Source organism: Diabrotica virgifera, chromosome 4, assembly GCF_917563875.1.
Source record: "Diabrotica virgifera virgifera chromosome 4, PGI_DIABVI_V3a".
Classification (NCBI taxonomy): domain Eukaryota; kingdom Metazoa; phylum Arthropoda; class Insecta; order Coleoptera; family Chrysomelidae; genus Diabrotica; species Diabrotica virgifera.
Window position 1 is genome coordinate 141,287,850 of NC_065446.1, and position 12,667 is coordinate 141,300,516.

Genomic DNA, 12,667 nt, shown 5'->3' on the forward strand with positions numbered 1-12,667 from the left:
ATACTGGTACCTGTTTACAAAAACAAGGGAGATATACAACAATGTACAAACTACAGGGCTATAAAACTGCTTAGCCACACCATGAAAATATGGGAAAGAGTAATTGATAGACGGATACGTGAAGAGACCGAAATATCCGAGAATCAATTTGGCTTTATGCAGGGTAGATCAACAACAGATGCAATTTTCACTATAAGGCAGTTGATGGAAAAATACAGGAGTAAAGAAACAAACGCTCATATGGTATTCATTGATCTTGAGAAAGCATATGATAGAGTTCCTCGAGAGATTCTGTGGTGGGCACTCAATAAGAAAGGAGTCCCTGGTGAATATGTAAAGATTGTGAGGGATATGTATGAGGGAGTAACGACTAGTGTTAGGACAGGTGTGGGAGAGACTGATAAATTTCATGTGAAAGTAGGATTGCATCAAGGTTCTGTGCTTAGTCCGTATTTATTCTCATTAGTTTTGGACCAGATAACAGCGAAAATACAGGGTAACATTCCATGGTGCTTAATGTATGCTGATGATGTCGTGTTAGTAGGAAATAGTGAAAGAGACTTAGAACAAAAACTGGAACAGTGGAGACAAGCTCTGGAGGAAAAAGGTTTAAAACTTAGTAGGACAAAAACAGAGTATTTGGAATGTTCATTTAAAGATGGAGCTACTACAAATAAAATGGTATCTTTGGATGGTGAAATGATTGTAAAAAGCAATAGTTTTAAGTACCTAGGATCGGTATTACAGAGTAATGGAGAAATAGATGGAGATGCATGCAGTAGAATTAGGGCTGGATGGATGAAGTGGAAAGAAGCGAGTGGTGTGTTGTGTGACAGAAAAATTCCAATGAAGCTGAAGGGAAAATTCTATAAAACAGCCATAAGACCAGCTATGATGTACGGAACTGAATGTTGGGCAGTGAAAAAGAAAGAGGAACAGCGAATGCATGTGGCGGAAATGAGAATGCTTAGATGGATGAGTGGAGTGACAAAGAAGGATAAAATTAGAAATGAGTATATTAGGGGAAGTCTAGGTGTGGCACCAATTGATGCCAAAATGAGAGAGCATAGGTTAAGATGGTTTGGTCATGTTCAACGTCGAGACGTTAACCACCCAATACGAAGAATAGCTGAAGTGCAGATTCCTGGAAGGAGTAGGAGAGGAAGACCAAAGAAGACCTGGGGGGAGACGATAAGGCAGGACATGTTGGTAAAGGGGATTAACATTGATATGGCCCAAGATAGAATTGTGTGGAGAAATGCAATTAGGGAAGCCGACCCCGCATAGGGATAAGGCAAAGAGAATGATGATGATGATCCATTAAATCCAATATTTCCTCTGTCATCCATCTTTGCTTCCGTGGTTGCTGTTTTGTGAGCATTTCAGTTGCCGTTGCAAGGGCGAGTCGGATTTCCTCCCGAAGGCGAAAGTTAAGGATGTTTAATTATATGAAAGTGTGCTAAAAAACAATGCGAAAAATTAAAAGCCATTTAAAATACATTGTTACTTCAGACACACTTTAAGCCCTTCATGTACTGCTATCTATATTTACAATTTTCACACAATAAAACCTTTACTTACAAAAAATGAGATAAAGTAGATAAAAATTATTTTTTTAAATTTAACAAAAATTGGTTAAACAATTTGTCGACCGCGGTACCGCGTGACACCCTGTGTATTTGTTATAAGGATTGTTATACGGATGTATTTCTTTGAGTAAGTTTGTGCAAAAAATCGAATCAGAATAATTAACCTAACGCGGACGACGTTACAGACTCTACTAATAAGTAGTTAAAACGGTCAAGGCAAAGAAACACACACTCATCAAAAATGCACTTGAGATTCTCGTATAATCAACATTTACTGAATCGATCCAGGAGGAGTCAACTCCAACTAGTACAAGTTGATTTAAATTTTTAAAATCAACTTTTACTGCTCGTTTCAGTTGGAGTTGACTCCAACTAGTTGGAGTCGACTCTAACTGAGAATCAACTTGAACTGTAACATATACATTTTTTAACGTAGAATTTAAATACAAACTTGTTTTTTACAATCTAAGAGTTTAAAACATGTTTTTGTTAGTTACGACAAATTTGCCTAACAATCAGCAACTAAAATAGTAATGATGATTAGTTTAACAAATCGTAAGTGACCATCTCTATAGAAAAACTACACTTAGCAAAGGTTAAAATGTATATTATAACTTCAATTTTTTCATATAAATGTTTTACAAAAAAATATATTTAATGCTCATGAGACGCTGAGCTGTAACTTACTAGTAAACTATACTGTTTAACCTAAACAACGTTTTACATAACTAAAAAACAACTAAACAACATTATTATAATTTGTATTTGTAACTAAAACGAAAACTCTAACTTATAGCCAATAAATACAGAGCAATACCGGGTGTCCACTTATATTTTCCCCCATTTTAACTGCCTATAACTTCTAAACGGCTCAAGATAGAAATATGCAGTTTTCACTGAAATGTTTTATTTTAGTAAAAGTTTTGTCTAAATGGATGGAATTTTTTATATCGCTTTCAAATACGAAATAAAAAATGGCGGATTTTTGAAAAGAACTTTGTTGACTTTTTTTTAATAGAACACCCAGTATATTCTCTTGTAAATTGAAAGAAAGGTCATTCACCTATCTAGTGATATAAATTTTTTCAAAATCGGTTGTCAAATCACTGAGTAATTAATTTTTAAAATGAGAGGTGCAACGTGGAATATCACATACCTAAATAACATAACTAAGCAAGTTATGTGATTTCCACATTGCATCTCTCATTTTAAAAATTAATTGCTCAATCATTTGACAAACGATTATAAAAATTTTTATATCGCTGGATAGATAAATGACAGTTTTTTCAAGTTTTTAGTAAATGACCATTTTTTATATCGCTTTTAAATAAAAAATGGCGGATTTTTGAAAAAAAAACGTTGTTGACTTTTTTTATTAAAACACCCAGTATATTTTTTGTGTCTTGAAAAAACGGTCATTTACCTATCTAGCGATATAAAAATTTTTAAAATCGGTTGCCAAATGACTGAGCAATTAATTTTTAAAATGAGAGATGCAATGTGGAAATCACATAACATAATATCATTTTGCTCAGTTATGTTATTTAGGTATGTGATATCCACGTTGCACCCCTCATTTTAAAAATTAATTACTCAGTGATTTGACAACCGATTTTGAAAAACTTTATATCGCTGGATAGGTGAATGACCTTTCAAAAGGAACAAAGTTTGTTTCAAAAATCCGCCATTTTTTATTTCGTATTTGAAAGCGATATAAAAAATTCAATACATTCAGACAAAACTTTTACTAAAATAAAACATTTCAGCGAAAACCGCATATTTCTATATTGAACCGTTTAGAAGTTATAGGCAGTTAAAATGGGGGAAAATATAAGTGGACACCCGGTATTATGTCAACTGAAATTTTGATTATGATTAGTAATTTATTCATCTTCAGTTACAGGATTTTCGGATACCGGCAAATCATTCCAAAAGTTCATTCTGGTAATGGGAATAATTCCACGAAGTCGGTTTATAAGAGTGTCCTTCCTATTTTGACTTATGCCGCGATAGTCGATCTTGCTTTTAGGCTTTTCCAAACCATTCTTTTGGTGCTTTGCTACTAAAAAATTCAATACTATAGCCTCTTGTTCATTAAATGTGCATTTGTACGACAATGACTGATTTCCTCTTTCAAAATCAACCTGCACCATATTGTTTAAATATGGCCGAGGATTTATTCTGCTTAATTTATACTGAGAACTTTTGTCTTCCCAGTTGAAAAAATTGTTAATTTTCATTTCAATTAATTTCACTTTGGACGAGTTAGCTTTTTGAACAGCATCTTTATAATCTTCGAAATCAAACACCCTTTTCATTTGCTTTAGGGACTTTTCTACCTGGTGGTGAAATGAGTCTGCCGACATAAATGTATGTACCGGTTCAAAAAATTTTAGAGATAAAGATTTTAAAGCGACGTCAGAAGAATTTACCAGATACACACAGAAACTAAAGAAAGCCCAGTTTTTATTTTGGGCTGCACAGTTGTCCAACCACAAAATAATATTTTCCACGTCTCTGTTATCCAGAAAAAAAGCATAGAAGGCACTAATAATGTCTTCTTTGGATCGTCCCGATATGGCGTCATGCCAAACTACTGCTGTGGGGAATTGCTTGTGTTTTCTTCCTATTGGAACAATACTTTCATTGAATGCTATAATACGAGGTACGAAAATCACCTCCTTAAACATTTCGCACCGCGGCAGCATAATGACCTAAAAAAATATTACTTTGGGAGAAGAAAACAATATAATGTGATTAGGGCTGTCACGACTAATATTAAGAAACATGTTATCGAAACGTCGCGTCAGGAAGAAATTCCAATTTCCTGTAACTAGCATCGGAGATGGTAGTTGCAGTAAATTGGAATTTACTGCAACTTCTAAAGTAGCCGCCAGCCGCCCATAAGCCCAAAAAATATGTTAAACATTATAATATTTTCTTACCTTCTGAAGATCTGCTGAACATGCCAATGGGGCATGTTCAATTTGGGATTATCCGCTTCTGCATCAATTTGATATTGGTGTCGAGCTGAGTTTGCTTTTTCAATATGTTTATTCCATGAATCACACTCGGCGCAATCATTTTCAATATTTTCGGGATCATGGTTGGTGTTATTTTTATGGTTTTTGAATGCTGCACAAGAAAAGCACTCTTCATGTCCAAGTGCAGCGAATGAAATGTTCATTTTACTGACGACTTCCCTATATAAATAATAGGAAAAATTAATTGTTGGATGTTTCTCCTTGAAGTCCTTGTACATAATCACTATGGTGATATCACTTGGAAGGTATCTCCTATTTGGAGCGTGCTCCCTCCGGTAGTGTGAAATTGTAGGCTTAAACGACTCTATATGCTCTCTGATTATAGAGCGATCTATCTTTTTCGAGGAACTAGCGGTACCTCTTTGGGATTTTTTTGCCTTTAACTGAGATGTAGTAGTGGAAGAGAATGCACTTCTGATAATTCGATCATTGTTTGGCAAATATCCAAGGGTGGCCAAGAAAAATATTTTACATACTTCCTGTATTTTACCGTCATCATCTTTGAGCCTATAGGTAAAACTCATTGACCGTCTTGAATTTAAAGATACTTTTCTTTTCGCATTTTTCTTTTCCGTCATATTTAACACAAAAGTTGTTTGCTCTAAATTCGTTAATTGCCAAAAACTTAAATGTATATTTGCACGTTGTGCTTCTGAAATTTTTTAGTACAGCATTTTTTGCACTTGCTTCCACATGGATCTTTCAGTAAAAACTTATTTTTCTTGTCTTCTAATTTTTGTTTTTTTCTACTCTGTAAAGACATACTAAATCTTCTTCGTTTACGTAGCTGTCCAGATTTTGTATATAAACTGGCTTTTAGATTTTCGGATTGCTCAATTGCAGCATCAATCATGTTATCGACAATTTCGGTAACCAAGTCGATAACATTATAGTCTAAGAGCTAGAGCCGAAAAATCATCGTCATAAGTAATATGGAGTTTGGCATGTGAAATGTGTCCATTGTATATTGATAATTGTTACCTCTTTCAGGCTGACACCTCAGTGGATACAGGAAGTAGCAATAAGGGATGAAAGGGGAAAGTTAGTGTAGTCATTAAAGGATTTCACCTCCTATTTTGTTAAACCTCCATCGATTTGCATGAAAATTGGTAATTAGCTAGAGCAGTGGTTCCCAACCTTTTATGTGTGACGACCCACCTTAAGATGTTTTTTTATATTCGCGACCCATCCCTAACCCATGATGTATTATATATTTACGGTATTCAGCTATTGTAAGAGCCACGCCGCGACCCACCTGAAATCCGCTCGCGATCCACTAGTGGGTCGCGACCCACCGGTTGGGAAACGCTGAGCTAGAGCATACCTCAAGAAATAAAACTGATTTGGTGCCAACTTGCACTTTTACCCTGGGGGTGGATACCATCCCTTCTCGGGCTGAAAACTATTTTATTAAAAATAACCCCACAAATCGATAGAGGGACAAATTTTAAGTAAAATTTGTTATATCATGATATTAAAATAAATCAATACTTTTTGAGTTTTTAAAGATCAAAGATTTCTCTATTTAAAAGCACATGCGTGAAGATACGAATAATAAAAAGAACATATGAATTAATTGTATGTTAGTAAAATATTATTTTTATAATATTTCGATATTGTAAATTTAGCAAAAAATGTATTCAAATATATCAAATATAGCCCCATTGGACACCCCCAGTTTCTGGACATATTCAGTTTATATTGATATGTTCATATTCAAGTTCATTCAGTTTATATTCAATTAATTAATATGTTCTTTTTATCATCCGTATCATCACGCATGTGTTCTTAAATAGTCAAATCTTTTATCTTTAATAACTCAAAAAGTATTGATTTATTTTAATAACATGATATAACAAATTTTGCTTAAAATTTTTTCCTCTATCGATTTGTGGGGTTATTTTTAATAAAATAGTTTTCACCCCCGGGAAGGGGTGGTATCCAACACCAGGGTAAAAGTGCAAGTTGGCACCAAATCAGTTTTGTTTCTTGAGGTATGCTCTAGCTAGTTACCAATTTTCATGCAAATCGATGAAAGTTTAGCAATATAGGAGGTGAAAACCTTTAATGACTGCACTAACTTTCCCCTTTCATCCCTTATTGCTACTTCCTGTATCCACTGAGGTGTCAGCCTGAAACGGGTCATAATTGTCAATATACAATGGACACTTTTCACATGAAAAACTCCATATTACTTATGACGATGATTTTTCGGCTCTAGCTCTTCGTCTATTATACTGGTTATTGTTATTTGAATTTGTATTTATAGTGTTTTCAGGACAAATAACTATGTTTTGTTGGATAATAATCGAAGGACGTCTAGGTTCCTCATTTTCTGATTCTGAAGTTTATGAACTAGGCGACGATGGAATCACAAAATCTGGATCATTTTTTTCACAATTTTTTGTTAAGCGGGTTTTAGCATTTTTTTCTTTAAATTCCTTTAATTTACTGACCAGTTCTTTATTCTGCTTTGCTAGCTGCAATATTCGCATAGATCTGCTATTAGAATTAGCAGCCATTGCCCTAAAAAAAGGCTAGATTACCAAACGAAAAGGCTACGAGTAAAAAGATAATTTCCAAGAAAATAAGTGTTGGTATAGATCAAAATATATTCAAAATGGTTTTTCTAGTTATAAAGTGTCTGACATTAAATAATTGGTCCCTAAATAATATGTTTTTTATTTTTTATGACAACATAGATCATAAGTATGGTAGCTACTAATTTACGTCAAAAAAATGTTCATACTGTGGTATTATTTTTTGTTTTACATTGTAATTACAGTTAAAAAAAAACTTATATCTTTTTGAAATGAAACCCCGTATCTCCATAAATTGCCAATTTACATAAGAAAATCATTAAACACAGTAGTAATTATAATAACTCCAAATATTCTAATATACACAAAGCTTTAAAGAGTTTTTAGCTTCTTCTGTAACATTTACAATTTTGGAGTTACGAGGTATTCGCATAAGGCCGACGAAAGGACTAGCTATTTGGAATAACAATAAATTTACAATTTACTCACCTTCTTTTAAAGTCCTCCAAAGTCTGGGTATCACTTTAACACTATAAGGATAACGTTTATTTATTTCTAAGAGAACAATACCCACTGTCCCAACAGAAGCAACAAATGGCAAACAAATAGATTTTTTAGGTTATGTCAAGCGTCAAAATACTAGATTGCCCGCCAAATAGTTCAGAGAAATACGGAAAAAAATATCCTGTTCGTGACACAACCCCCTCCAGGCCGAAACTAAATTTTTTAAGTAGTATGGACAATGGACATCTACATTAATAACCTATATGTTTCCTGCAGCCGATTTTGATGATATACATACTTATAAACAAATGAAGATCAAAAAACGGTAAATTTTCGCTTTTTTCGTCTATAACCAAAAAGTTAAGAATTTTAAAGAAATTTGAGTATGATAAACTCATAAACCGTATAAAAAACTTCAATATGGCGTTCGCTGAATATGGCATCCTTATCGGTTGCTTAGAAAATTGCAAAATAAATTAAAAATTTTGAGTTTTTACAAATATTCATAACTAATGTAAAAATTAACTTAGAACGTTCTTATTACACGTAATGCTGATACTTCTGGTGCTTAAATCATACCCTAAATTTCAAAGCAATTGGTCAAATAGTTTAGAAGGTATTTAATTTGTTTTTCCCAAATTATTTTTTTTGCAACGCTATAAGTCAGAAAATGATGAAGTTACAGTAATACTTTGGATAGTTTATGAAAGAAGAAAATTTATACTATTAATTTAATTAAAAAAAAATGACAAAAAATAATTCTAAATACTGCAAAATTATTTTGCAAAAACATGTGAATTAAAAAAAGGGGGGCCTAACTTCGTCCCTGAATGTCTTAGGACAATTGTTTTTCTTTCTTAATGTGTATAAAAATTCAGCCTTTCCAAATATGAAAAAATAATTTTTCTACGGGTAACTGTTAAAAAGTTATTCTAATTGTTTATAAGTAAGCAAAGAATCGACGTGTTTTTGCAAAATAATTTTACACTGTTTAAAATTACTTTTTGTCATTTTTCTAATTAAGTCAATAGTATAAGTGTTCTTCTTCTATAAACTGTCAGAAGTCTTACTGTAACCTCATAATTTTCTGACTTGTAGTGTTGCAAAAAAAATGAATTTGGGATAAACAAATTAAATAACTTTTAAACTATCTGACCAATTGCTTTGAAATTTAAAATATAATTTAAGCACCAGAAGTCTCAGCAATCCGTGTAATAATAGTCTAAGAGCTAGAGGCTAGAAATCATCGTCATAACTAATATGGAGTTTGGCATGTGAAATGTGTGTATTGTATATTGATATTTATGACCCCTTTCAGGCTGACACCTCAGTGGATACAGGGAGTAGCAATAAGGGATGAAAGGGGAAAGTTAACGCAGTCATTAAAGGTTTTCACCTCCTATTTTGTTAAACCTCCATCGATTTACATGAAAATTGGTGAGTAGTTACATCATACCTCAATAAATAAAACTGATATGGTGCCAACGTGCGCTTTTACCCTGGGGGTGGATGCCACCCCTTGTCAGAGGTGAAAACTATTTTATTAAAAATAACCCCACTAATCGATAGAGGGACAAACTTTAAGCAAAATTTATTACCTCTAATTATTAAAATAAATCAATACTTTTTGAGTTATTAAAGATCAAAGATTTGAATTTTTCGTGAAATAAATGCATGATGTAAAGCCGTTTTTCGTAAATAATTCAAAAATTGTAAGTTTTATCAAAATAGTTATGATTACCAAAATTGAAGATAATAAAAAATAAAAGAGATTTCTTATTCGAAAAACCTTTGAGAATTAATAAAAAGTGAGTTATAGGTGATGGAATGTATATTTTTTCGGCTAGTACCCAAATATATGTATTCAAGCTCAAATAACGGGAAAACGGTGCATTTTATAAAATATATTTACTGAACACGTGTCAAAGTACTTAGAAATATGTATTAAATGAGCTCCCGGAAAAGTTGATACCATTAAACATTATGCTACAAACATTTTTCAAAGTTTAGGCTCCAAAAATTTGGAGCTTAATTGTTATATTATTTATATAAGTTTTTAAAATTGTTTTAAGACATTTATATAAAATATAGCAAAAATGTATTTGAATATTATATCAAATGTGCCCCGTCATTGGACACCCTCAGTTTCTGTACATATTCAGTTTATACAGGGGCGGTTCTAGACCAAAAAAAGTGGGGGGCAAGGGAACACAACCGCTGAATAAACAAGATAACGTGCCTTTTTAACAAAAATTATAGTACAAAAGTACTGTAAAAACTGAAGGGGGGGGGGGGCAGCTACCTCCCTGTCCTGGCTAGAACCGCGACTAAGTTTATATCGATAGAAAAAATTCAATTAAATATCGAAATAATATAAAAATAATATTTTAGTAACATACATTTAATTAATAATAATATATGTTCTTTTTATCATTCGTAACTTCACGCATGTGCTCTTAAATTGACGCTATTGTATAGGTACTTGCTACTGTCATTTCGGAGTCGGCGTTTGTATTGAATATATCCATCTCAATCTGAGCTATATCAACATCTTTTACGAGCACGATACATTACAAGTATTTGGTTGAACGCCTATAAAAAAATCCAACAGATCTGGTTATTGAACAAAATGGTTGGGAACTTGCTGAAGATAACACATATTATAAATTCAAATGGTTTGAAGGGCCTCAAATGCCAGAGATTGTTAGAGATATTATTTTTGAGAATGAAACAGACGATGAGATGGATGATGAGCAAGCTGATGATGACATTCATAATAGCGAAAGTGATGAAAATAATTATGATAGCGATTTTAGTGAATGTGACAGCGAAAGTGAAAAATAAATAGTATTTTCAACGAAAATTTTGATTTCGTTTATAAATTCGCAAAGTCCGTTCGTTCGTTCCTGCGTTGCCACCCCTGCAATATCTGGAGCTTATGTACCGATGTCAATGTAGTTTTGTCTCCTGAATCCAAATCTTTAAACGGCATTTCGATATCTCAAACCATCTTCGAGATAACCGACCTCAAAAACAAGTTGCATCTCGGGACAGCAATTTATGATTTTTTAGCAATTTTAAATAGCGAGATAATTCTACAATGGATACACTGTACGTAAAAATGTTAATGAAAATTTCATATTATTTCAAAAATATCTTACTTCATATAAACTGTAAAAGAATTGAAATATCAAATAAATAAATATTACTTATTAATTTTAATGTAAGTAATGTTAAATAGCAGGTTATTAATTTTTGGTGCTGTCTACCCAATGATTTATGTATTATGTATATTATATTGTATAATATACAGTGTGTCTACTTAAGTTGGACACATATATTATGGGACACTTTTTTATTTTTAATTTTACGAAATAAAGTTATAATTCATAAAAAGTTCTGCATCGTCTAAAACCTACGATCCAATCATCAGATAGCAAATTTTGTCTATATTATAGGAGGTATTTTAAAAAATATGAATTTCGCTCAAGATTAAAATACCTTTTTTTCACACTGTTGTAAATTATTGTTACTACGAAAAATTGTTTGGAATTAAAAACTGTGTTCTAATATATGCAATAGTTGTTATTATTATAATTAAATAATTAATAATTATTATAATAATGTAACTATTATCTACATTCTTCTAATAAAAAGAAAATATTAAATTTTTTCTCAAATTAGAGATACCTACCAATCATCATTTTCATTTATAACTCTTTTATTATTAATTTTACGAACAAAAATTATTCTTCATAAAAAGATCTGCACGATCTAAAATCCAAGATGCAATCATAAAAATTAGATTATATAAAATTGTATCGATTTTAGTCGATGTGTAAAAAATATGAATTTCGCTCAAGAAATTCGCTCAGTAAAGTGCCTTTATAGCTCACAATATTTAAATAGTAGGATATAATTGCATATTAAACATAATTTTTAATTCTAAACAACTTTTCATAATAGCAATTTTCCATATTAGGAATTTAAATACATAAAAAACAAAGTTTTCGTTATAATAATGCTCGCATTTTTAACTTGTTATATTTAAATTGTAATAAAACGAACTTGATAATAAATTATAATCCTAACTTCATTCTCGAAATTCCTTTAAAAATTATTCTGTTAACAAATTTCAAAATAAATATATAAATAGCGTATGTTTTAATTTTCACTTTTTCCTAAAAACTCGAAAGGGTTCTCTTATTTTCATCATCACTTGCTTAGCTCTGATGTTATAAACTTCATCTGGAGCTCACCTGATAGTTATTCTTGAGTACTTTGACAAGTGTTCAGTAAATATATTTTATAAAATGCACCGTTTTCCCGTTATTTGAGCTTGAATACTTAGATTTGGGTACTAGCCGAAAAAAATATACATTCCATCACCTATAACTCACTTTTTATTAATTCTCAAAGGTTTTTCGAATAATAAATCTCTTTTATTTTTTATTATCTTCAATTTTGGTAATCATAACTATTTTGATAAAACTTACAGTTTTTGAATTATTCACGAAAAACCGCTTTACATCATGCATTTATTTCACGAAAAATTCAAATCTTTGATCTTTTAATAACTCAAAAAGTATTGATTTATTTTAATAATTAGAAGTAACAAATTTTGCTTAAACTTTGTCCCTCTATCGATTAGTGGGGTTATTTTTAATAAAATAGTTTTCACCCCCGAGAAGGGGTGGCATCCACCCCCAGGGTAAAAGCGCACGTTGACACCATATCAGTTTTGTTTCTTGAGTTATGCTCTAACTACTCACCAATTTTCATGCAAATCGATGGAGGTTTAACAAAATAGAAGGTGAAAACATTTAATGACTGCACCAACTTTCCCCTTTCATCCCTTATTGCTACTTCCTGTATCCACTGAGGTGTCAGCCTGAAAGGGGTCATAGTTATCAATATACAATAGACACATTTCACATGCCAAACTCCATATTACTTATGACGATGATTTCTCGCCTCTAGCTCTCCGTCT

The 12,667-nt window shown here is 32.0% G+C and overlaps 2 protein-coding genes across 3 annotated transcripts in view; both read right to left on the reverse strand.

Moving 5' to 3' along the window:
* Window positions 1-12,667, reverse strand: part of LOC126883163 (tyrosine-protein phosphatase non-receptor type 11-like) — a 525,151-nt gene that overhangs the window by 330,194 nt on the left and 182,290 nt on the right. The gene's annotated exons all lie outside the window — the stretch shown is intronic.
* On the reverse strand, window positions 3,411-4,296 carry LOC126883164 (uncharacterized). Its single transcript, XM_050648414.1, has one exon. It carries the CDS (start codon window positions 4,277-4,279, stop codon window positions 3,473-3,475), a length of 807 nt encoding a protein of 268 aa, XP_050504371.1. The 5' UTR covers window positions 4,280-4,296; the 3' UTR covers window positions 3,411-3,472.